At 41.4% G+C, this 25342-nt stretch overlaps 9 protein-coding genes across 11 annotated transcripts; 6 read left to right on the plus strand and 3 right to left on the minus strand.

Moving 5' to 3' along the window:
• The first annotated feature begins 18 nt into the window (after window positions 1–18).
• Window positions 19–1583, plus strand: LOC6558400. The gene is made up of 4 exons (XM_001983955.3): window positions 19–129; window positions 180–295; window positions 349–536; window positions 608–1583. The coding sequence occupies exons 1-4, from the start codon at window positions 80–82 to the stop codon at window positions 1403–1405; spliced, it is 1152 nt and encodes a 383-aa protein (XP_001983991.1). The 5' UTR covers window positions 19–79; the 3' UTR covers window positions 1406–1583.
• A 226-nt stretch (window positions 1584–1809) lies between these two features.
• Window positions 1810–5847, plus strand: LOC6558403 (adenylate kinase isoenzyme 1). 2 transcript variants are annotated; one of them, XM_001983954.3, is made up of 5 exons: window positions 1968–2172; window positions 4415–4501; window positions 4793–4915; window positions 4994–5371; window positions 5446–5847. In XM_001983954.3, exons 1-5 carry the CDS (start codon window positions 2170–2172, stop codon window positions 5542–5544), a joined length of 690 nt encoding a protein of 229 aa, XP_001983990.2. In that variant the 5' UTR covers window positions 1968–2169; the 3' UTR covers window positions 5545–5847. The 2 variants fall into 2 exon arrangements, with proteins under 2 accessions (XP_032598668.1, XP_001983990.2); XM_032742777.2 differs by lacking the exon at window positions 4415–4501 and having other exon boundaries at window positions 1810–2172.
• A 1099-nt stretch (window positions 5848–6946) lies between these two features.
• LOC6558408 (brachyurin) lies at window positions 6947–8319 on the minus strand. The gene has a single exon (XM_001983953.2). It carries the CDS (start codon window positions 8152–8154, stop codon window positions 7258–7260), a length of 897 nt encoding a protein of 298 aa, XP_001983989.1. The 5' UTR covers window positions 8155–8319; the 3' UTR covers window positions 6947–7257.
• A 3776-nt stretch (window positions 8320–12095) lies between these two features.
• Window positions 12096–13367, plus strand: LOC6558416 (THO complex subunit 6). Its single transcript, XM_001983952.2, has 2 exons — window positions 12096–12282; window positions 12346–13367. Exons 1-2 carry the CDS (start codon window positions 12170–12172, stop codon window positions 13280–13282), a joined length of 1050 nt encoding a protein of 349 aa, XP_001983988.1. The 5' UTR covers window positions 12096–12169; the 3' UTR covers window positions 13283–13367.
• On the minus strand, window positions 13344–15560 carry LOC6558420 (zinc finger CCCH domain-containing protein 3). The gene is made up of 4 exons (XM_001983951.2): window positions 14800–15560; window positions 14225–14737; window positions 13976–14171; window positions 13344–13918 (listed from the first exon to the last, which is right to left on the minus strand). Exons 1-4 carry the CDS (start codon window positions 15456–15458, stop codon window positions 13541–13543), a joined length of 1746 nt encoding a protein of 581 aa, XP_001983987.1. The 5' UTR covers window positions 15459–15560; the 3' UTR covers window positions 13344–13540.
• A 106-nt stretch (window positions 15561–15666) lies between these two features.
• LOC6558425 (pseudouridylate synthase 7 homolog) lies at window positions 15667–18143 on the plus strand. The gene is made up of 5 exons (XM_001983950.2): window positions 15667–15854; window positions 15914–16101; window positions 16161–16463; window positions 16539–16641; window positions 16695–18143. Exons 1-5 carry the CDS (start codon window positions 15721–15723, stop codon window positions 18100–18102), a joined length of 2136 nt encoding a protein of 711 aa, XP_001983986.1. The 5' UTR covers window positions 15667–15720; the 3' UTR covers window positions 18103–18143.
• A 68-nt stretch (window positions 18144–18211) lies between these two features.
• On the plus strand, window positions 18212–22981 carry LOC6558448 (transcription factor btd). 2 transcript variants are annotated; one of them, XM_001983948.3, is made up of 7 exons: window positions 18218–18561; window positions 20242–20389; window positions 20474–21588; window positions 21645–22168; window positions 22247–22299; window positions 22369–22470; window positions 22540–22981. In XM_001983948.3, the coding sequence occupies exons 2-7, from the start codon at window positions 20313–20315 to the stop codon at window positions 22730–22732; spliced, it is 2064 nt and encodes a 687-aa protein (XP_001983984.1). In that variant the 5' UTR covers window positions 18218–18561; window positions 20242–20312; the 3' UTR covers window positions 22733–22981. The 2 variants fall into 2 exon arrangements, with proteins under 2 accessions (XP_032593259.1, XP_001983984.1); XM_032737368.2 differs by having other exon boundaries at window positions 18212–18561; window positions 21645–22299.
• LOC6558431 (transcription factor Adf-1) lies at window positions 18697–20058 on the minus strand. Its single transcript, XM_001983949.3, has 2 exons — window positions 19892–20058; window positions 18697–19834 (listed from the first exon to the last, which is right to left on the minus strand). The coding sequence occupies exons 1-2, from the start codon at window positions 20046–20048 to the stop codon at window positions 19362–19364; spliced, it is 630 nt and encodes a 209-aa protein (XP_001983985.1). The 5' UTR covers window positions 20049–20058; the 3' UTR covers window positions 18697–19361.
• A 996-nt stretch (window positions 22982–23977) lies between the features above and the next one.
• On the plus strand, window positions 23978–25079 carry LOC6558456 (pyrimidodiazepine synthase). Its single transcript, XM_001983947.3, has 2 exons — window positions 23978–24115; window positions 24260–25079. The coding sequence occupies exons 1-2, from the start codon at window positions 24088–24090 to the stop codon at window positions 24955–24957; spliced, it is 726 nt and encodes a 241-aa protein (XP_001983983.1). The 5' UTR covers window positions 23978–24087; the 3' UTR covers window positions 24958–25079.
• The last annotated feature ends 263 nt before the right edge of the window (window positions 25080–25342 follow it).

The raw sequence follows: 25342 nt of genomic DNA on the forward strand, positions 1-25342 counted from the left end.
CTTATTCCGCACGAGTATAGTAATTTGCAATTGGTCTGGCAACGCTGCGGCGCACAGATGTTTGCTGTTTGCAGGTGAAATGGACGGCGCGAACTTGATTGGAATTACATCGAAAAGACAGTTTTTAAGGTGCGTTGTGAATTAACGAATAACTTTTAATATAACAAGAACAATTGTAGTGCAACGGACCTAATTGTGGAACGACACGCTGAAGTTGAAACGCCTGCGATCGGTCTAAAGCGAACTAGCATAGAAGGCACTCCAGCTGAGGAAGAGGAGCTCAAAAATGCCTATGGTAAGAATGTCAAATGTTTGTCATACGTGCAAATAAAATATTTAATATTGCAGCCAATTTACGTCGCCAATTGTCTGCACGGCGTATTGAGCGTCAAGCAGGACGTGCCGTAGCGCACTGGCACGAGGATCAACAGGCTGCTGAGGTCCTGCGCAAAGATGGTAAATTTGAAAGTTTTGGCTACAGCAAACAGGGCAAACTCTATTTAGAATATTACGAGGCTTTATTTCTGCTCGAATTGGTGTGTACTCAATATACAACACTTATGCTCTTACATATATTTGTTGCTTGCTTTAATTGTTGCTCTTGTAGAATCGTCTGCAGTTGGAGTACTGCGAAATGATTGTCTCCGTGGAGCAGGCTTATGTGTTGCTCCTGGGCGAGGCAGCCAGCGAGAAGTTTAACAATTATCTGGTTTACTCAACACTGTCACGCGCTGGATATATTGTTGTCAAGCATCAAGCAAACACTACAACATCAACATCAACTGCTGCTGTGGTAACAAGCGAACATTGCATTTGGGCTTTATTGGATGAGGCGCTGGGCCATAAGCCGGTGCCTGCACACATAAAAGCCTCATCACTTTATAAGGCAACCAAGGAGCGCTGGTCTGAGGTCAAGCAGCAAATCATGAGCCATCAGACTACGACACTTGAGGATGATAACAGTTTGGATTTCAAATTTGAGACACGCAAACGGAAAGCGCAATCACAGCCACAGGAGCAGAGTAAAAGAATTTGCCGCGACAAACCCACCAAAAGCCTTGTGAATCATCTAAAAGCTGAGCCTAGCTTTAAGAAATTTCAAGAAATCTTTGAAAAGTTGGATATAATCCAGCTGCAATTGACTGATGATGATAGCGAAATGAACAAAGAACTGCGCCATTTCAAGATCAGTTTTGATTTGCATCTGCACAACGAAGGCTTCAGGCGCAGTGCGCCAAAATCGCCTACTTTTAGTGTTGTAATACTGCCGACCGATGAACCGTTTCCAACACACGATGAGCTGCTTCAGTGTTGGCGCCAACAGTTATCACATGCGGTGCCTCTGCTCGTAATTTCCGTTAGCGAATCGAAACAAATACAAGCATTTCTGTATTATATCAGCTGATGATTGCCCAAATGGCGCAATCAATTATACATTTAATTGCTGTTAATTTATACGCTCGAACGCATAAAATGCGCCATAATTTTATGATTTACGTATGATAATTATACAATTTACGTATAATTGCAATGCGTATGCGGTAAAGCTGTTCGTGCTGCAAATAAAATCCGAATTTGTCATACTTCAAGCAACCTTTATAAAATATGTAAAGACAATTTTTATAAGGTTATATGTACTTTACAAAGTTTATCAAAATTTTTGAATATATCGTTGGTCACATGACAGCATAACGGTCATAAAATAATTCACATCGTTTAGGATCATTGGCGATGCTTATGCTGCATTTGTTTTTATATATATTTATATATATATACGCCGAAAAGACTAAGGTGCAACGCGACTACATAGGAAAAACAATCAAAATGTTGCCCCAAAATTTGTATTTTTTTTTTGAGAAATTTGTATTCATAAGCACACAGAAGCGAAAAGTAAATAAAGCTTCCGCAAAGCTGCACGGCAACAGCTTTTTGAAACCGTTAGCCAATAGGCTAAAGCTTTGCATTCAGTCGCTCTCGACACACGCTGCATTAAGGGTGGAAAATCGCCACTACGGGAAAGTGTCTGCCGCTAATTATTGCAAAAGCAATAACGCTGTTAAAGTTGAAAACAAACAGCTAAAGCTGACAATCCTCAACTACAAACCTGACGCGATTTGCTTACAATCAGGCCCACTACCGCAGAATCGTATATACGTAATATACATCATCATGGTGAGTGAGTGGTGTGTGTGTGTGTGTGCGTCTGCTTGTGCGTGTGCGTGTGTACTAGTTTTATTTATTTTCAAGTAATTTATAGCTTTCACTTTGATTTTCAATTGGACTGGCTACATGTGAAACAAGTCGATTAGCTATGAGATTAGAGTAGGGCAATCCTCGAGTCAGCTTGATTGACCTTTGGACTTGCATGGCTCTCCAAAGCTCGTTGCTGCTGCATTTCTATCCACTTGACCTTGATGCAATTTCTTCTGCCAAGCATGCTGCGATTTAGAAGCAAAAACAAACTTACAAACGAGACGTTGTTTTTTGTTTTTGTTTCTATTTTTATTTTTGTTTTGTTTGTAATCAGCTGATATAAATTAAAGACAAACCGGTCACCGGTGCGCGGTGTGCCTGTGAAATTCCCACAACAAAAACAGCAACAACAACAGCAACCAAAATAACTGAACAACTCAATAACAGCAACAACAAAATAACCGAAATTTCACATTCCAAGCCGGGCTGCTACATTTTGACGTCAAAGTCCAAAAATTTACATATATATTGGACGGACGAACAGGTTGAAGCTGGCGACACAGGAATTTCTGGCGGGTCTTGATTCATTAGCAAGTCGTCGCCATTTAGTTGTGTGTGTGCTCCAGCCGAACTAGTCAGTCATCATAATATGTATGCTGTATTTTTTGTTTGTTAGTTAAATATTGTTTAGGCTACGGCGACGACGACACAATGTCGCGACGCATGGAATTTCTGCACTAAAAATACTTAAATTAATTATATGATCTTCGGTTATAATAAAAATTCCTCTAGTTCCGTTTTGGTTTTATAATTGCCTTTGGTGTGCGTGTGTTTGCTTGCGGATTTTTAAACGCTCTTCGCTTTGTTTTGGGAACTTGAACAGCTGTGGAATGGAATACTTTGATTCATATTTAAAAAGGTACACGTATCCTGTGGCAAATGTCATTCATAGGTCACTGAATCAATTACGTAAATGATATGCTCTTGCGAAGCATAATTTTTTTCACGCAAGATTATGAGAAAATTTCAAAAAATAACTCGTGCCAATTTATGCACAAGTGTTAGAAATTTGTATAAAAAAAGAAAACAACCTGTACATTATCAAATCCGAACGAATTTCATTCAATCTCTGTGATTTGCTACTTTGCCGTATTTTATTTTTGTTTTGAAATTTCTGAACGAATTGTTCGTTAGGTGCGACAATGGGGAACATGCGAAACGACACCAGGGGAGGGCCCATATAGACACATATATAATCGAAATAAATGTAGAGGTAGCAATAATATACGCAAACAAATAGAGCAAAAAAAAAAAAAGAATATAACGCCTACGCAAACTACAAATTCATATCATTATGGGTCTGTATTAAAGGCAGCCATCATATTCACTACATTTGTTTATACTATTCAAACAAAAGTTTTCCAGCAAATGGAAAGCACAACAAGTGCTTCAACTAATCGATGAGGCGTTAATTGATGTGCAATCTAGACGGAATAAATAATGGATCTAAATTGAAGACCCCTTACCCCCAAAACAAAAAAAAATTTAAAAACTAATCACACAAGTACATAATTGAATGCGTTCAAGATCAATGCCACTGGGTAACTTACAAAATTATGAAAACACACAATTTCTCGCTAAGATTATATATGACCAACTTTTGGGTATATATATCTACTATATCGTGTATATATAGCTTATTTTGAAGGCTGTACTAATTGTGTATGTTAAAGTTGGCGGCAAACATTTCGTTTGAATTCGATTTTAGCTTTTGGTTTTGGCGGAATGCCAACAAAACTAATAACTACATATTAACTATCAAGGGCGTGCACAGAGTGTGTAAGGGAGGGGCGGGGAAATTGAGGGGTTCAGTGGCACCTATAAAATTCTGTAATAAACGACTTAAGTGCAGTTGAGTTTTCCAAATAAACATTAAACTGATGCAACGTGATTTATCCCCCATTTATTTAGTATAGGGGATATATTTTATTATTGTACTTAAATTTAAAGTGTTTTGGGGATTATCACAGAATAAGTATAATTGTAAAAGCGTTCATATATTTCGAAATTGTCTTAGTTGATGCACAAATTCAAAGTCATAAATGATTGACCAATTAAACATGTAGTCAATAAGTTGCTGAAGCTTTCGATTACCTTAATCCTATGCAAAAATTCTAAGTATTGCCACTATGCCTCTATTCACATTCCATTCGTGTACTAGTTATTTATGTGTCACCAAATGGCCATGAAGAAGGAGGCCCAAGAGAAAGAAGAGAAAGCGGAGCAACTGCGTAGGGCACAAGCCGCTGTAAGTAAGCCCATCCAGGCGTGTCCTTTGGGCATAATATACACTATTGTAGTATATATACAATTCGATGTCTCTGGCATGCACTGTGGCGGCTGCAAAAAATACAAAAAAAAAACAAAAAGAAAATCGTAAAGAAATCGATAAAAAGATTTTTTAAACCTCTGCTCTCCTAACTCAACTAAGGCTTTCGTAATCGACTAACTTGGCTAATTGTAGTTGTAGTTCTATTAGCTATTATATGCACTACTAATTCTCCCACATTTTTTGCTATTGATTTCTGCTATTTTACAGGCTGGGATTCCGATTATCTGGATTTTGGGAGGACCTGGTTGTGGCAAGGGCACACAATGCGCCAAGATTGTTGAGAAATACGGCTTTACGCATCTCAGCAGCGGCGATTTGTTGCGCGATGAAGTGAGTAGCAATAATAATTTTAAAAAATAATAAGAAATATGTCTAAATCTTGTGTTATCTTTTCTAACTTGTATGTAGGTTGCCTCCGGCTCGGATAAGGGTCGCCAGCTGCAGGAGATCATGACTAGCGGTGCTCTAGTGCCCAATGCGGAAGTGCTCTCGCTGCTGAATGCGGCCATTGGTCGGGCTCAGGGCAGCTCCAATGGTTTCCTCATCGATGGTTATCCGCGCGAGAAGAACCAGGGCATTGCCTTCGAGGATCAGATTGCGCCAGCCGATTTGGTCATCTATTTTGAGTGCGCCGAGGATACGATGGTGAAGCGGATCATGGCGCGTGCTGCCGCCGCTGCAGTGAAACGGGCCGATGACAACGAGGCGACAATTCGATCCCGTTTGAACACATTCAAGCAAAATACCAGCGCCATTCTGGAGCTATACTCTGATAAAACACTAACGGTATACATATATACACCCAATCATCATATATATTATATAACATTGATAACTGTCTGGTTATTTGTGTATTACAGATCAATGCCGAGCGTGATGTCGATATTATCTTTATGGAGGTAATTACTGCCATCGATTGCCTCATGGCAAAAAAGGGAAGATCTGCCAAAGCGTGTTAAGAAAACGTAACCAAAATTCAATTTGATATTGAGCACTCTTTTAAGCAACCAACTGCACAAACATTTTACACAAATGAAAGCTTAACACCAAATATTTTAGTATAAATTAGTCGAATATCGATTGTTATCTAATGATTATAATATTTCACGAGCTTTTGCTTCAATTTTATCTGAAGACATGTGAGCACGATTCACTCAAGTGCTTTAACTAAATATAAATTTACACACAAACAAGCAACAAACACCTTACACAAATTCTAAGTTATTTACATATGCGACAATAAAGCTAATTCTGAAAACAAATACAATATTTAAAGGTTTACTAACTATTTTAATTACTCTCCAGCTGTGTTCTCTAAATAGTTTTATTTACATTGTTGTTTTAATTGAACTTGTGGGTATGAATCATTTAAAAAATTCAAATCTTAACAATCACGATTTGTTATTTAGTTAACTAATTTGTTAATTAAATGTAAGTTTTCATAGAAAAACTCAAGGTCATTCGAAATAGAAAAGAACACATTCAATTACCTTGACTTTAGTAGACGCCACGTGCTTTTTAGGAAACGTTCAACTGTAAAGTCAAATTTGTGAAAAATAACCAGTTTATTGAAATCTCGTATTTAGTAGGGGGCTTGTTTTAGTATGTTATATTTATTTAGTTGCTGGTTTTAAGATTTTCAGTGCTATTGCGATGAAAATCGTTTCAATTTTGACAAATCTATGGAAAATGTAGACTCATCTCGTGACATGACAAAATCTTAACTATCAACAGATGATTCATAAGAATAATCCATATAGTTATCTTACTTTCTTTGGATAGTGGCCAGTTTCGACTCGACAAATTGCTGCTATATATTTTTTGCAATTTCATGTTGAAATAAGTCCCGATGCAATGCTTTACTTTTAGACTAACAATTGAACTGACATAATTTATGAAAGAACCAGAATAAACAAATAACAAACAAGTAAAATTGAAAGTCATATTTTTGCCAGCCTCCAGTTAATTTTGTTGTTGTTTTAAAGAAGAGAATGGAATCATTTGGAATCTTTTATCACGGAACTGCGTCATCTAATGAAGTGGCCAAAACTGGAGTGCGTTTTCAAGTTCTCGCTGAAGATCTCAAGTGTAAAGTCAATATTTCAGCATTATGTAAAATACTGTCCATCCCCCATTCCTCTTCTGCTTCCCCTTCTCCTTCCCGTTCCCATAAAAAACTATCGAACATTATGTAAAGCGAAGAAGCAAAACGTGAAACTGGTGAAAATTAACGTAAAAGTTTTTTTTTTTATCTAAGATCTCGGTGATCTCGCGGGAATTCCGATAGCTAAAAATCAGCATGACTAAAATAAAAACAGCTGCAAAAAACAAGCAGAAAAAAGAAGTTCAGGCTGGTTTTTTTTTTGTTTTGTTTTTGTTTTGTTAAAAATCTTTTCAACTCTTTTTTGTTTTTTATTTGTTTGCAAATGTTGTTTGCTTTCTTTTTGTTTTGAACACCCCACAATATGTGGAGGTCGAACATTGTTTTTTTTCTTCCACTTACAATTAGAATAAATAATAGATATATTTAAATAGTTACAAACTAGCAACAAATTCATGAATAATTTTGGGAAATTAGCTAATGGAGAGGAGTATCTACAAATATCACAATTATAAATTATAAAGCTAGACGATATTGTTTCAGTCAAAGTTAAGATCACTAAACACTTAGCTTAAATGAGATTATCATCGCGATAAATGTGATGCTGACGATGTTGTGGATGATGTTGTTGTTGTTGTTGTTGTTGATGATGATGTGGCTGGCTGCCAATCTTGCTCTCGATCCAGTCCAGATAGTATGTAACACGAGTGAATCCACCAGGAATGTTGGTGCGCTCACAGCCACCGCCAGACTCGCCATTGGCGGGTCCAAAGCTCGTGATGCCCACAAGGAGCTGGGTGCCCTTAAGAACAAGTGGACCACCCGAGTCACCAGTGCAGACCGTCTCATCCTTGAGACCCTTGGCGCACATGACACCGTCTGTGACCACATCGTACTCCTCGTTGCATTCGGCATTTGAGATCACCTTCAGCTCGGTATACTGCATCGCATCCGAATTGGTCATCTCGACAATGGCGCCCCAACCACTGGCCACCACACTCTTGCCCGTAAACTGATCCATACTATGGCGGATTGGCAACGCCGCCGGACGAATTCTCGACGTGAATTCAATATCCGCGGGCAGCTTGACCAGCGCAATATCATTCGCTGCCGTTTCCGGATGAAAACGTTCATGCACAATAAACTTATTGGAGCGCAATGCCAAGCCACCCAATTGCTCGGTGGCCGCAACACTCCGTGTGCCCAGATAGACATCGAAATGGGTGACGCCCATGGTGCAGTGGCCGGCGGTGAGGATCCAACGCCGGTCCAGCAATGTGCCGCCACAGAGGATGCGCTTGCGCCACAACTGCTTACCGATGAGCATCACCTGGTAGGGGAAATTCTCGATATTGCCAAACTTGGCCTGACCAATGGCATAGCCAGCACTCGATCCGATCCGGCACAGCACGATGAGTAGAATGGAGCCCACAACACTGGCACTCAATGTTTGTTTGCTTATATGCATTTTGTTGTTGTTGTTGCTGTTGTTGTTGTCACTTGTTGTTGTTGTTGCTGTTGTTGTCACTTGCACTTGTTTCAAGTATCATTCACAATTCTCTTCTTGAAAAATATAGACAAAATATGCTCTGCGTATTGTATTTTTGCTTCTGCACGCCTCAAATGTTCGCTTCAGTTTAAATTCATTCTGACGATGTCGTGATATTTTATACGTCGTCGGAACAACAAGAGATGTTTTTTTTTTATATATATATTTTGCCGGTTATCTGTCTGAGTTGAGCTGGCTGAGCTGAGCTTAGCTGAGAGATCGCAGCCAGTCGCCAGACTTGGACTCGGTCGCAGTCTCAGGCTCAAAAGCTCTGCGTCATCGTGCTTGTTGTTGGATGCGAGCGGATGACGATGTCGTCTTTAGCGGTAGCCTGTTATTATGACAGCAAACAAGTCGTAAAAATTCTCGTTTTAAAGTCGATTTCATCGTATCAAACAAACAACAACTCCCAACCTCTGGGTCTCTTGGCTGGGTTCAAGTGCTTTCCTGCTTCTGTGTAATTGGGAATGTGTGTAATTTATTCTTTTTTTCAACTTTGTTATGCATATTTGCGATGTCACATAAGGGCCATAAAAATGAGCAAAATTCCATGGAAACATATAAACTCTTTTTTTTTTGTATATTGATAATAAGATCGCGGAGAGTTAGGAATACACAAAAGAGAACTGGTCTTACCGGTGCCATGTAGCCGGAGAATTTTTAGGTTTGGCTTAGTCACAAATATGTTTTTAATTATGCATATCGTTTAAAGAACTTAGAATTTGACAGTTTATTTGTTTTCTATATATATTTTTCTATATTTATGAAATTTTTTTTTGGAAAGTTGCTTTTTTTTGCGCATTTTTCTTTTTGCAAAAAAAAAAAAAACAACGGGGAATCCGATTAATATATTTAATAAATTTATTAAATTTGTGGCGCCATCATATTTAGCGTTTTTAAATTATTAATTTACGCCTTTACTCAAAGTTGTTAATTTTTGGGGCACAACTTTCTTGTGAATTTATCTAGTATCGAAAGATGAATCAATATTTTTGTTTGCGTTTTTGTTGTAAATATAAGCAAATAACTATGCAAATTAAGTTATAGTTTTTAAGAAGTTGAGTCAAGAAATGTTTTTGTTTGTATTTTCGGCAAGTTTACTAGTTTTTCGCTTAGCTACGCATTAAGAGAAAACAAAAACAAACGCAAAATCAAAACATCCAAAATCAAATCGAAATGGGAGTTAAATGATATGGCGCCAAGTTGGAATGTTGTTAATGAGAGGTGCGTCGACGTCTGTCGCATTAATTAAATGTACTAAATATACAAATACAAAAAATACAAAAAATAACCGCAATAAAAAAAAGTGTAGAAAAACCTAAAATGTATTTTTTTTTTTTGGTAAATGTTAAATGTTGCTTTAGTCATTTTTAAAAATGTATATACTCTATAAATCTCTTAGCATCAATTCACACATATGGCTAAATTAAACAGTTAACAGCTGCCCCTCGAATAAAATGCCACAAACTCAATGGGGCATTAAGTGTGAAAATTGAACATTTTTTACACCAGCCTAGTAATCATTTCATTTATTTGGGAATTATTCATTCGCAAGATTAGAACAGGAAATATGCAAAACTTCTCATAGTTTATATGCAGAGAATAGAGAATTCGGAATTTCATTTCCCGTTCTCTAGTAAATGGAGAATGGAGAACGGCAAAGACATTCACCAATTTGGTTTCGGCACATCATAAAAAATACTTCAGTATATAGCTCTTTATTTGCGCACATTATTCACTTTGGCGATCCAACTGGTTGATCGAGATGCAATAAAAATTTCCATTTAAAGCGATTTAAATCAAATTTGTTATTTAACTGCTTTTATTAATGGCCTAGTTGACTTAAGGGTAATTGTTCGCAAAAATTCCTCTGCCAGAAGCTAATGAGATTTATTTGAAATTTGATTTAAATATTATGTAAAAATATGCAAATATCTTATCAGGGAAACACCCGCTCGAAATTTTGCGTTCGTTTTTGTTTTTGTTATTTGTTTCTTTGTTTTTGTTTATTTTTTGTTATTGTCAAAAACAACAGAGCTAATCAGTTTGAGACTGGCGCCAAAATGTTGTTTACCTTGTAAGAGAAAGTGCTTGGCCTTGACGAGCGATTATTTTGGAAATTACGAGGGTATAAAATAGATCAACTATATAATTGGACATTATATAGAACCACCTACTGACATTGGAGGTGCATTAACCCCTCGCCTCGAAGACTGCATTTAATTGGCTTTGATGAGACCCGCCCACAAAATATGACCATAACTAATCGGACGTTGACGTCAGCCACAAATGCGATTTATTTGATTTGCGCTAAGCAAATCCATTAAAAACATTCGAATTCAAATGGAAACGTTAAGCGGCTGAGTGACGCGTAGAACCAGTAGTCAAAATACAGTGACAGCAATTTGGGTCTGCTCTGCTACCTCACCTTTCATTCCCCTTACCAAATATCCCAAAGAGAGTGGCTTAAATGTTTAAATACGTTGTTGGCAAACCAAATCCGGTTGGATTGGTTTCATTTTATGCTCGAGAGCTCTCAACCTACAGCAAATTCTAATTTTGTTTAAAGTTAAAAAGCAAAAAAGAAAGAAGAAAGAGCCGCGAAGAAGTTGGGGAAGAAATCTGAAACGCTTGGGAATTCCCAAGAAACTAAAATACTGGGCCAATCGTCAGTAATAAACTCCCATGACAAACCGCTTTTGTTTGAGTGTAGCAAAAAAAAATAAAATTATTTAAGTTACGGTCATCAAATTCAGACGCGTTTATCATTAGTCAAAAATGATGTTCGTTACCCCGAGGCCCCGAGGCCAAAGAAATTGACTGGCGCCAGACGGCTGCAGTTATTGTCTTTTGACTGGTATTTCCAAGAAAAAAAAACAAACACAAAAATTAAAAAATAAACATTGCTTATCAAGATATTAATTTTCGTTAGAGGAAAGTCGTTAACACAAATCATTCAAATAAATTAGCGTTCAGTCAATTTTATATTCGTATTATACGTCAAGTTCTCAACTTGTCACAGCGACTGTATTCAGACCCTTATCAAAATCAAAAACTTGATATCCGTTTGGCAATGGGCAAAGTTGGAAAACCGCATTTAGTTTTAAATTTTTGCGCTAGTAAACAAAAATTCTAACGCTTACGGCTCTTGTGGAATTTTTGTGTAAGCTTTTGTTGTTGTTAATTTTTTTTGGAGTCAATGGCAATTTGGCGCCGCCTAAAAGCGATCGATAAATAATAAATGGTGTTGTTGAAAATTTGCATTTAAATTAGAACAGACACAATAAACGACAAAGCTGCCAATTCGAAAACAAAAACAAACAATCAATTTAAATGCGCGATCAATAATTGTACACAGATATGGTAAATTGTGTTTATAAAAGAAAATGTTAGCGTTGGGTGGGATTTAATTCATTAGCGTTAATGTCTTGTTTGTGATGCAAAGCATACAATTAGTTGAACAACTTCATCGAGTTGAGTTTGTCAGTGTATTGAGCAGCTCACCTTTGCACGTTTCGCATGTCACTGAACTTTGGCCATAACAGAAACGCATTTTTCGAAACTTGATTTGCAAATTTATGGCTCAAATTCCTAACAGTACTGTAAGTGCATTTATTGTCAACATTATATTTTATGGGTAATTCCGGAATTTTTTATTGCCCATCAGGGGCGCTGACTTGTAAGCAATATATTTAAATCAGTAATAAAATTGAATTTCGAATTATTTCATTTTAAGTGTAGTTCCCAACATAACGAAGGTGAAAAGAAGTTGCCACACTGCTGAAAGTATCGACTTATCGATAATCTAAAAACTATGTTATCGAACAGCTGTTGTTTAGTGCGCGCTGCTAATAACATCGTCGAAAATGTTAACGTTTTCCGCGTAAACAACGCGTGTTATTTGTTTGCATTGGGGGAAATTTATAAATAAAAAATGAAAGAAAGGGATCTGAAACGTGCTTATAACAATGTACTGGCTCAAGCCATATCTACATCACAGAAGTACCTCTTCGCGGGCAATCTGTTTGGCGATATTTTCGTACTCAGGTAAAAGTATTTTTTGTTGACCGGTTTTTGATTTGCTTTAGAAGAACAACGAATCCATTTTAGTCTAAAGGAACTGGACAAATGCACAGAGGAGCCGCCGAGCAAACTGCAGGTGTTCAAACAGGGCTCCGATGTGGACATCAATTGTCTGGCATTCCATCGCGACTTTCTAATCGTTGGCGCCATTGGCATCATCTATGGCCTGCCCTGGAACGAGGAGGAGCAAACTTTGAGCCCAAAGCGAGCGTGGGAAATCAAAATTCCCATGCCAGTGGATGCAGTTGAGGTACCCGATGTCAACTCTCTTTGGGTATGCAGCGAAACGGACACTCTGTATGCTGGCTGTGGCGATGGCATCGTCTATCAAATAGACCTCGAGGATGGGCGCATCGAACGAGAGTATAGAGGCCACACGGACTACGTGCACTGCGTTGTCGGCCAGGCGGATGGACGCCTCTACTCGAGTGGTGAGGATGGCACTGTGCACTTCTGGAGCGACAAACAAAAAGAACCCCTTTCGATCTTGGAGCCGCACAAGAATCGCCAACTGCTGCGGCCGGATTGGGGCAAATGGATTGGTGCCGTCTCTGTCAACGATGATTGGCTAATATGCGGCGGTGGTCCACGTCCAGCGATTTGGCATCTGCGCACAATGGAATACACACGTGCCTTTGATTTTCCCGGTCCCGTGCATGTGTGCGACTTTGTCGATGATTCGGTGCTCATTGGCGGCGAACACAATCATGTGCAGTTCTATACGCTCAATGGTAGTTTGCAGGCGAACATTCCCGTCGAGAACACGTCCAGCTATTCGTCCGTGTGGCAAACTAATCCCTTCAACTTCATGTCGATTGCTGGCTTCAGCAACAAGTTGCACATTCTGAAAGACTTTCGTTTTCTCGACAGTAAAATCGAATTGTACGGCAATGTGCAGGACGAAGATGATGTGGACAACGATGGCGGGAAACAGGAGCAAGAGGATGAGGATCTTTCATTTTAGCTCTAGATTTGTAGCTTACTTTTATAAAGTGTGCTCTTTTTAAATAATAATAGACTTTTCATTTTTTTTTTGGTTAAATGCCACATTCAAATTGTTTTCTTTTCTTTCTTTTTTTGTTGAATATAGCGAGAACTTTATTTGAATTATTTTGAACCTAATTACTAAGGGAATTAAAACTTAAGCCAAATTTTAACTACAAACCTAAGGAAATTAATTTGTACCTGAAACATTTGTCCAAGTCCGTCGCATGGATCACGATCACTTCTCGCCCAGTGGTATAAATGCAGGCAGCGCACCCAGTTTGGGTCGCTGGCGCAGATTGCTGCTGCTGCTGCTATTGCTTTTGCTGCCACCAGTTGCATCATCTTCCTCTTCATCCAGTAGTTCTTCAACGTCCTGGGCATGCTCAAGCTCCACCGGTAGACACTTGTCCCCTTCGCACTTGAAATAGCGTGAACTGCTGGGCATCTCCTCAACTGGACTTTGCACCTTGTGGGGGATGGAGGCATTGGTTTTGGGTTTGGGTTTCCGTTTGACTGCCAGCTTCTTCATTTGTTTGCAGTAGGGACAGTTGGTCAGGTCACATTTGCCGCTGCGCGCAAATTGTGGACACAGAAACTCATGGCGCATATTGCACTTGAAATGCGAAAGGAGTTAATAAGAATCATTGCCAATTATCGACACACAACTTACATCAGCGGCACGTGCACAATAGCCGCGTAGAAAATCAATGCATATCTCCGCCTTGCGACTCAGTTTCTTGTGGAGATAGGGGCAATCCTCGCGCACACAAACACCACGCAAATAGTAACGACACACGGGCATCTTCTCCAGCGTCACATTGTGCGACAGCAGACAATCCGCCTTGGTGCACTCACCACGCAAAAAACTGAAAACAAATGAAACATTAAACTCTAGCTGAAACAGAGCAGCTACACAAACCTTGGGCAGATGGCCACTTGGCGTTTGTCGTGCAACCGCCGACACTTGCCGCGACTGTATGCCGCACACTTGCCCAGCCGCTGGAATATGGCGCACGGCACATTTGTCTTTACCAGCGAACGATTCAGCAGCTGCATGCTACGCTGCTTGGCCGTGATCAGATGTGCTCGCGACACATGATTCGTGGTGCGTATAAAAACATGCTGTGCTTTCGCCGAGGACACGTAAGTCAGGCCACCAATGTCGATGCGACGACGCAGACTCATCTGTGGATTCTGCGCTGGGATGCGTGTCAAGCGACAGCCCGTCGGATCCAACACGAACTTGGTGCCGCGCACGAACAGTGTGCGACCTGTGGAACTTGCTGCCTGGGGTTGTAAAGTTGATTTGGCTGCACGACTTGCGTCCAGTTTGGTTAGCTTATTTTTGGCCGTCTTCTTGTACATAACACCATGTATGCTGACCATGCTCAAGCATTTGTTAACACTCGGCTTCAACATCTGCGATCTTAAGCTGCAAGTTTAAAGATAGGCTTAGTGGATTGGGATTTGGCAAGTGATTGCAACAAGGCTTACCCCGATTTCTTGCCAGTGATGGGCTCATTGGTGCGTCTCAATGCATAGCGTGCAACAAAGTCGCGCGTTCGTCGTTTCTTCACCAGCGGTGCGCTGCTGTTGGTGTTTAGTGAGATGGCACGCACCAGTTTGTATTTGGTGCGTTTTGCAGGAGAGGCTACTGTAGTTGTTGTTGCTGTTGTTGGCTTTACTTGGCTGGCAGCTTGTCGCACGAGCTTGCGCTTGGATATACTAACGAGGGGAGGCTGGACACATATCGTGTGCGTCGGCGTCGCTTTCGTTTTGATGGGCTGCTTGCGCACCAGGCAAGTGCTGGCTTTGCTGATGATTTTGGCTGCTGGTGGCGGTGGCGTCGTCGCTTCCGTTTGCTGATAATACGCAACATGTTGTTGCTGCTGCTGTTGTTGTTGTTTTTGCTGTAGCCGTTGCAGCTGATAGTCGAGTTCTTGTTGTTGCAGCTGCAATTCGTGCTGGCGTTGCAGAAAATGCGGATTTATGTGTATAGCTGGACGATCCCACGAGTGGATTTGGGCATTTGTATTTTGTTGTCGACCTTGGAGCTGCAACGCACTCGCCATTTGGCCATGAAAATTTGGATTTATGTAAACCTTACGCCCCACCTGCGGAATGTTCTCGTCAGCACTTAGTTGCGGCAGCATTTTCCTATTTCGTTTATCACAATTTTAATAGCACTTTTTGAGTTTAATTTAAACAACGCTTTTCTTTTTTTTTTGTGTACGTAATTCTTTTTTTTATTTTATAACTAAGTTTTGCAACAAAGCCATCGCTATTCTATTCTATCGATGTATCGCAACGCGTGCAAGTGAATGGCAAAAGATTAAAACGTGGATTAAACGAATTATCGATAGTGCTGAAGAACAAGAAAAACAAAAATACGTACGGAAAATTCGTAGAATAAATATGGGTAAGGACCGCGGAGGACGAGGACGTCGGAATTTCCAATCCAAACCATACAACAAGCACAACTGGCGTGGCCAGAAGAAGGAGCAGCAAAGGCGTAACAATGGGGACGGCCCCAAACAACCACGCAACAGGTGCATTTTAAGAGCTGAAATTCATGTTTTTTTATTCTGATAACCGGCTTTGATTGTAGAGGACCACAACAGAAGTGCACACTTCTTGAGAATCAAGTGGGAATCACGGAATTTACAAACGCTGACATAGCCGGCTTTACGGGCATTATAAAATCCCGTTTCTCCGATTTCCATGTGAACGAAATCGACACCGAGGGGCACGTGTTGCAGTTGAACGACACCAAAGTGCCAAAAGTGGAAATTGAACGTTTGTTTCAGCTACTAACTGAAAAAGTACTTCATAATCTAACTCTGTATTATTCGCAGCTGTGGATCAGTCTCAACTGGACGAATGGCGTGAGAAACTAGCGACGGTAATCGATGAAAATGTGTGGCAACAAATCGCCGATCTATCCACAGCCAAATATGATCCCAAAAGTGATCAAAATGTGGATGTCAACGTAACCAGTCTAAATAAGGAGCAGCGCACGCAAGTACATCATCTAATCAAGCAGCTGTACAAGGGCAAATTGGTGTCCAAAACGCTTGATCAAGCCGAGCAGCAGGTACCCGATTGTACTGGCGAGGAGAAGAAAATTATACGCATCCTGAAGCCGAAGCCGGGTCGCTGTAAGGAGTTTTAATAATATAAAGCATGTCTACAAGGCTATTTCTAATCCCCAACAAATTCCTTCCCTCGCGCAGCTGATAATCGTTGGAGTTTCCCGCATGATTATGCCACCTTTCTCGTGCATAAAGTGAATATGGATACCAGTGAAGTGGCCGCCACAATAGCCAATCGCTTAACGTAAGCATGTAGGGGAAAAATCTTATCAAAATCTAATAATAATTTCTGTTTAGATTGCGTGCATCTCAGGTGAACTACTGCGGTACCAAGGATAAACGGGCCAAGACCACGCAGCGCTTCAGCATCAAGCGTCGTACACCCGAGGCAATTGCAAATGCTGTGCGTGGCATGAACAACGTTTACATTGGCAACTTTAGCTTCTCGCCCAACACACTCAAACTGGGCGATCTGCGCGGGAATCGTTTTCGCATTGCATTGCGTCATATTACAGAGCAGCGCGAACACATTGAGTTGGCATTGCAGTCGCTGAAGGAGCGCGGCTTTATCAACTATTATGGCTTGCAGCGTTTTGGGAACAGTGCCAGTGTGCCGACCTATGAAGTGGGCGTGGCACTTCTCAAACGTGACTACAAACTGGCCTGTGAGCTGATCTTGAAGCCACGTGACAATGATGTTGAATTTATGCGCGCCATTCGTGAAGAGTGGTGGAAGAATCGGGATTCGGCTGCCGCTGCTGCCAAGTTCTACGGCAATAAGTTCATTGAGAAGAAACTGCTGGATGGGCTGGCCACCTATGGCGAGAAGGATTATGCAGCTGCTCTGCGTCGCATACCAAGGAATATGCTGCTCCTCTATCCGCATGCATATCAGAGTCTGATCTTTAATCGAATTGCATCGAGACGCATCAAAGAGTTTGGCCTGAAATTGATACCAGGTGACTTGGTCTATGTCGAGGATGACATCTCAGATGACCCCATGCCTGTTGAAGAAATCGCTGAGGAGGAGTTGGATGTCGATGACGATGAGCATGTGCTGGAAGAAGAATCAATATTTAAACGCAAAGTGAGGCCATTAACTGCTGAGGATATTGAGAGCAATAAATACAAGCTGTCGGATGTAGTGATGCCCCTGCCGGGCTACGATATAACATATCCAAGCAACGAGTGCGCTGCCTGGTATGAGGAAATGCTTGCCGAGGTGGGCTTAACCTCGGAGCTGCTGCGGCACAAGGAGAAAACCTATGCTTTGGGTGGTGCCTATCGTAAATTGCTCATTGAAACTAGCGATTTGACATGGAGTTTTCGTCGCTATCGAACACCTGAAGACACTCTGATTGCCTCCGATTGGGAGCAGTTGAAAAACATTGAAATCACCCCAGAGCCAGCTGAGTCTGAATCAGGCGATTATACGGCATTACTTTTAGAGTTTACGTTGCCTACAGCCGTTTATGCGACAATGTTTCTGCGGGAGTTGTTCAAACAGGATACGTCGACAGCCACGCAAATGCAGCTGGAAAAGGAGGAAATTATTAAGAAATTGCAACAGGAAAGTCGAGTAACTGCAGAAGAGCAAGTTGCACAAGAAAGTGCAACAATTGCTGACGAGCAAATTGAAAAGAAATTGCCACAAGAAAGTCAAACAATTGCTGACGAGGCGGAGGCGCAGTCGCAGCCAATTTGAAAGTAACTGCCACCAATAAAAAATCGATAAGAGAAAATCAATTTACGCGCGTTCCCCTTGTGAATGCATGTCTGTGTGTGTGTGTGAGTGACTGTAGCTTCAAATCAACCACAACAATAACAATGCGCACGTGAGTGCACGCGTGCCCTCTCTCTCTCTCACGGCGCTCTCTGGCCCTTTGTGTGTGGCGCTCTTTTGGTAGCCAGGACCAGGTTTGAAGTCCTATTCCGTGGCCATTAGTTCGCTGACAAGCGAGAGCTTTGGACGCGCTGCGCAGTTAGCAGTTATCGTTGTGCGTGCGTGTGTCCGTCTGTGTCTGTGTGCGTGTGCCTACATACAAAAGTTGTAAATGCAGGAATAACAATAACAAATACAACGCGAAGATAACAGAAAAGCATCTTGCCAAAATTCGGATTCAACCGTTACAAAAAATCGAACGGACCAAAAAGGAAACCAAAGGTGAATCATATATCTCTATATATATACATATATATATTTAATACACACCCACACATACAAATGCATTTGAGATTTAGGCGCGTATTTTTTTGAAAATCTTTATTAGTAATAAACAAAAAAAGGAAGACGAAAGTTAACAAAGTCATCGTGATTAATTTGTACTGCTAATGAAGCGTTTAACATTTTGAACAGTACATGGTATATTAATTTGCATTGCCTTTGCATGCTTATCGATTTTTGTGCGTGCTTTTTGCCCAAAATCAATCGATAATGTGGTGTTAATGCGCTCTACAACTACTACTACCTACCACATCAACTTTAGAAAGGTGGCGGCTTCAGGGCATGGAGTATACAGAAGCAGCAATAGTAGTAGTAATAGTAGTAGCTCATATTAACTGGCAGAGTAGTAGTGTTCAGTAGCGGGGGCTGATAACGGGTCGATAGGGGTGGGCATTGGTTTTCTGTCTATAGTGGCGACGGCACAGGGCAGGAGTCATAAAAATTAATAAACTAAATGCCTTGTTTGGCGTCTCGTCTAACCCCGAAACACCCAAATGCCACCCACCCAGTTGCCAGACATGGCTATTGGACATGTTATTGCTTGCGCGCGCACTCTTTGACCAACAACAACAAAAAACGGCAGCAACAACAAGAGGCGCCTTCAACCAACTGCGTCATAGGAGGAGTTGGTTTTTTGGCTTCCGACTTCGATTTTTGCGTCCAACCCAAAAATCCATTACACATGTTAGTATATTAAAATTAATCAGTGCGTTTCTTTTTCTGTTTGTTTGAGATCTGGCTTAAATAAATATGTCATCAATTTGCTCCTCGTTAAGCGCACGCAAATTGCATTTGCACAAATAGGCAAGGATTTTCTTCTCTGCCTTGGAGCGATTAACGCCCAAGCCTTGCAACAATGCCTCAATTCGCTTCATGGGATCATCGCCAGTTGAACTTGCTGTGGTTGTTGTTGTTGTTGTAGGTGGAATAACAATTGTTGCTGTCACATGCTGTTCATCCATTGCCTCCTGCAGTATGTCGTCCTCCACGTTGTGTTCAATTAGCTGGCCAGGACTGAGGGCGCACCAATCAACGGGATTCACTGCCTGCGTCTGTTGTTGGTGCTCCTTGTGATGATTGGTGCTGCTGCTTCCGTGTTTATGTTGCCGAATAAAGCGCAGTTTTGGCAATAGACTCCAGTCGGAGTTCGGCTTGAGCTGTTCCTTGCGCATTTTTTCTCTAATATAATTCCAGCGTGTTATGCATGCACTGACTGCAAACAGTTGTTAATAGATAAAAAGAATGCTTTCCTTTATAGTCTCCACTTTACCGTCCGTTTTTAGGGATGTTGCAATGCTGCACCAGAGTTCCGTTTTCCGCTTCCTGCGCGTGTAGTAGGGTGCTTGACGCAGATCCTCTTCGTATAAGCCGGGATTGGCACGCACCATCTCAATGAGGCGGATATCAAATTCTGGACTTGTGGACATTATTAAAATAAAAATAAACAAAACACTTTTGCATGCTGTGTGCAACAACATAAAACAATATTCGATAGACCGATAGTTGAGCGATAGGTAGGTGTGTGCGTCCGCAGTGTTGCGCAACGTTCGTCATAGAGATATTTAAATGTTTGCGCGCCACTTATCGATTTTATAATTGATTTTGTTTTATATACACCAGCGGGCAGGAGGAATTGGTTGACGGCACTTGCAGCGTTCGAGGCGTTGAACTAACGCTAAGCGGCCGCAAAAATGGCTGCCGAAAACTATCACCTAAAGTGGGATTCGCATGTGTCCTATTTGAACACTTCGATTGCCACGCTCTACAAGTAAGTAAACAACAACAGTAGACATTTGTAGCGAATCCATAACTTCATTCACTCCCACGCTCTTTCTCTCTCTATCTCTCGAAGGAATGAGAAATTTGCCGACGTTATGCTGTACAGTTCGTATAGCAATAATGGCATTAATTCGGATATACCCACTGTGGGCATATCGGCGCACAAATTCATATTGAGCTCCTGCAGCCAGTTCTTTGCCACCATGTTCGAGACGGCGCCAATAACGGCGCCCAATGGTGTCCTCTACATTGTGCTTCCGCCAGATCTGAGTCATCGTGCCATACAAATACTCGTCCAGTATATGTACAGCGGCGAGGCGACCGTCTCCAATGACATACTCAACGAGGTGTTGCGTGGCGGCGAGATACTAAAGATACGCGGTCTTTGTCGCACCAGCACTTCCAGTGGTGGCGCCACAAGCACCTCCCATGGCCATCACCTGCAGCAGCATCATCAGCGTGAGCCGAGTGCGCTGTATGTCTCGAATGGCACGCGATCATCGTTGGCGCCACCGCCACCGATGTCCACACAACTTCCCGCTGATCTGTACAGTAATAAGCCTGGGAGCAGCAGCAACAGTAGCGGATCAGCTCGCTATACTCTAGATCATCTACATACGCTTCCGCATTCGCATTCCCATCAACAACAGCAGCAACAGCAACAGCAACAGCAGCAGCAGCAACAACATCTTCATCATCATCAGCAGCAGCAGTTTCGCGGCTTGGGCGCTTCCGTAATGCCAAAAGATAGTCCGGTGATTGTCAAATCACCCAAGATAGCCAGCCATACGGGACTGCTTAGTGTGGCGAGCAGCAGTAAGATGCATGGCATTTCCGTTAACAAGGAGGTGGCCATCGATCCGGAGGATAAGTGCTGCTATGCGGCAGCCACACAAGTCGAGAGTCTACCACAATCAACGGCAGCGAGCACAGTGACTGCATCACAATCCCAACCACAATCACAACCCCAACCACCACCACCACAAGCACCACCTACGATGTCCATCTGCACAGAAGTTGGCTGCAACAGTTGCCCTCTGGCTGCGCCCTCCAACGAGTCTGCGGATTCGACGTTGCGCCGCTCGGAATACGATCGGGATCGAGAGGATCCACTTTGTGAGCGGGATCGCGAGGATGTGGGCCTGGTCTATGAACGAAGACTGCGTCGCGAGCGTTCCTGTGAGCGAGGTAAACTGATTGATTATAATAGACAACTATCATCTCTAATTCGTTGATCTTTTCAGCCCCTGCTCACGAATACTTTGATGGGTCGCACTATGAGCATGTGGTCAAGTCGTATGAGGTATCAGTGGCGCCTCGTTTGGTCACACCGCCGCCGCATCCGCACAGTTTTTTGACCATCAAACAGGAGCCGACAGATTGGTCGAACAATCCCACATCATCGATGTCCAACGACAACCATCACGATCACAGTCAGGAGGCGCCGTTGTCGCCCAAACAGCCGCTGGACTTTAAGATGAACACCGTTAAGCTGGAGGCGAGTGCCACACCCCCGGATGAGTCCGAGGAGCACACGTTGCGCGACTACAACAATTTCAAACTGCTCGTCTGCGAGATATGCCAGAAATCGTTTGAGGACACCAAAATGCTGGTCCGCCACCTGGGCACCCATGCCGCCGAGCCAGCCAGTGGCAGCAGTGGCACTGGCAGCAGCAGCACCAGCAACAGCATCAATGCCACAACGAGCAGCAATCTGGCATTGAGAGCGCTGAAGACCTATGTGCCAAAGAAGCGACGCAGAGTGTCGGTGAGTGCCGTTGGAGCAGCCGCTGTATTGGCCAAGACCCTAACTCATCCAACCATCCATCCTCATTCGCATTCACAGCAACAGGAGAACAATATGGATCATGTGACGCTACTCTGTGATCTCTGCTCCACGTAAGTTCAACTGCTTCAACCTACCACCAATAGTTGGACAAATATTTAAGGTGAGGTATTTTGTTGCAGCTCCTTTGAGACGCCCGCGGAGTGGGTGCGTCACATGAACAGTCAGCATACGGAAATCGAACTGGCCATGTTCAATAGCAAAAAGGATGGCGAACAGAAGGGGTGTGTGTCCTAAACTCGCTGCCCAAACCTAATCGAGCATATGCTGAACCTCTGTTCACTTGTTCACAGCAACAACAACAACAATAGCTCTTCAACGGCATCCGTCAGCCAAATGCAAGACACTGCCAGCCACAGAAGGTACATGAATTCCAGCCGGCAGGGGGGACAGAGTCTACTCAGCAGTCGGAGCAGCTCCAGTAACGGGAATGGTGCAGCAGCATCGCCGGGCCTGGCGGTGGTCGCCAGCTCATCGCAGGCATGAACCCACATTCGACTAGCAACAAGCAACTCAAATTAGAACACCATTGACAACAACAACAAGACCACCATTAGTCAGGCCACGAGTGAGAGAAGCAATAAGATGAACATTTTTTCAAAAGAAATCAAGTCGTTCCAGTAATCAAAAAAAAAAAAAAAAAAAGATAAGAAATATTTATACGAAACAGCAAGAACCGTGATCAAAATGCAGCAAATACAAGCATATTTTATAAAGCAACAAACTAAAACTAAAAAAGGAAAAACATTTAAAAAAAAACCAAAACAAAAACGAAACTGTAAACGAAACTTAGAATCGGAATCGTCAGGCAACGATGCAAAACAAAAAGATTAACAATTTAACTCGGTAGTATTTTTAAATCTATGTAGTTTTTAAATTTAATCCCCCCACTCGCGATCAACAAGGCGCAATTAAAAAACGATGCAAGAATTGAACAATTTACAAACTAAGCGTCTATTAAATTAAATGTAATAATCCGGCAAACATTTTGATTAGTGATAAACCGAAGATATATATATATATATATATACAACTAATTTTGATGAATATAATATAATAATCTGAATGTTCTGCGGAGGAAATTGTCAAATTTGTATGTCAAATGAATGCTTTTTTATAATATGAATTGTGGCGGCATTTTATTTATTTTGTAATTTATTAATCGATTTTTTATTTGAATAGCGTTTTTAAGATATTTTGTATTTAGCATTTGCCGCTGCATTTGTATTTATATTGTTTTTATATACATTTATATTACTTGTTTGGTTTGCAAGAGTGTTTTTACGCCTTTTTGTAAATAGGATAAGTTAATTTTTTCGATGGCCGCCGAACAAAAGCAAAAAAAAAAAAAAAAAATCAAAACAAACTAATTATCTAAATGTGTGTACTTAGTAGTTGACAAACCAATTAAATCATAAAAGTTGTAAAGAACAATTCCCCCAAAATATACAAACAAATATATATGTATTGAATATATATTTACAATTCAGCGTGACTCGTGATTCTTAATCTACCAAGTAAAAGTATGTGGATGCGTATATATATGTGTATGTGTGCACTCATAAGCAGTACACACATACACAAAAAAAAAGAGAAGCGTTTTTATCGCATAATAAACAGCATAAGAATTCGATTTTAAATAAGCTCTCCAAAGGCGTCAACACTGAAGAGTGTGCAAAAGCTTGCGCTCTTGAAGCTTTCAAGTTTACAGAGAACGAAGCCTGTTAGTTGCTGTTCGTCATTCGCGGGAGGCTGGTGATAATATTTCTTGTGTGAAACAAGTTTTGAAATTGATTTGCAAAAGGTATATTTTTGCCCGTTTTAAACTTCAAGCGTTAATTATGAGCTCTGGAAAACATTTTGGCAAAGGTACGTTATAAAATCCCTATCAAAATTATATAAAGATTATCATAAGCGATAAAACAAGTTTCCAGTTATTCAGCAATTTCATTATCACACGTAGATTGTGAAGCCCTGGTTTAAAATTGCAATCTCATGCTTATATGTATACAGGTTCTAGCAAGCCGGCGTTGCCTGATGATGGCGTGCCACGCCTTTATTCCATGCGCTTCTGTCCCTATGCGCAGCGAGCTCATTTGGCACTGCTTGCCAAGCAGGTGCCACATCACAGTGTCTACATTAATCTCACAGAGAAACCCGAATGGCTGGTGGATGTGAGTCCATTGCTGAAGGTGCCTGCGCTGCAGTTGGTCGCCGAGAAGGGTGAGCCGTCGCTCATCGAATCGCTGATCATTGTCGAGTATCTGGATGAGAAGTATCCGCAGTGTCCACTCTTGCCCAAGGATCCGCTGCAGCGTGCGCAGGATAAGATATTGGTGGAGCGTTTCAGTGCTGCCACAGCTGCTTTTTATAAGACTTTGGTATCTGATGGGGATATCAATGATTTCTGGAAAGTTGCCGATATATTTGAGTCGGAGCTGGCTAAGCGTGGTACACCATATTTTGGTGGCTCGAAGCCGGGATTTGTGGACTACATGATTTGGCCCTGGTTCGAGCGTCTGGCAGTTCTGAAGTTTGCCGTCAAGGAACGGTACAGCTTCGATGTGAAGCGCTTTGCCAAGCTGAACGCTTGGATCGAGCTCCTGCTCCAGGATAAGGTGGTGAAATCGTTCTTCGTCAAACCGGAAGATCATGTGGAATTCTTTAGCACCCGACAAGCCGGTAATGCAAACTACGATCTACTTGCCTGAGTGCCAGTTATTCGCTGGTCTTAATTAAGAAATTCTTGATTATATGTTCTATTAATTTGTGTATTTTTATGCAAAATATTAAATTGTACTCAAATTTTGATTGAATCAGTTTTGGATTTATACTAGCCGCTTTTTGGATTTGGTTTTGGGATGGAAAGATTTGTGCTGAGACTAAGAATTCCTAATGCTTTCTGTTATATTCTATAATACCCGACTAGGAACATTTATTTAGAAGTTCCCTTGAATTACATTCGGCTTTATTAGAACGCTTCATTTTCAAAGCTGATTCCAATTTGAATAAAATAAATGCGGTCTCTTAAAAAATATTTTTGATTAAGAACATCTGCAAACCAGAAATGAAGTATTTTAAAACATAAGAAATTAG

This window comes from Drosophila grimshawi, unplaced genomic scaffold (assembly GCF_018153295.1).
Source record: "Drosophila grimshawi isolate 15287-2541.00 unplaced genomic scaffold, ASM1815329v1 contig_44, whole genome shotgun sequence".
NCBI classification, from domain to species: Eukaryota; Metazoa; Arthropoda; class Insecta; order Diptera; family Drosophilidae; genus Drosophila; species Drosophila grimshawi.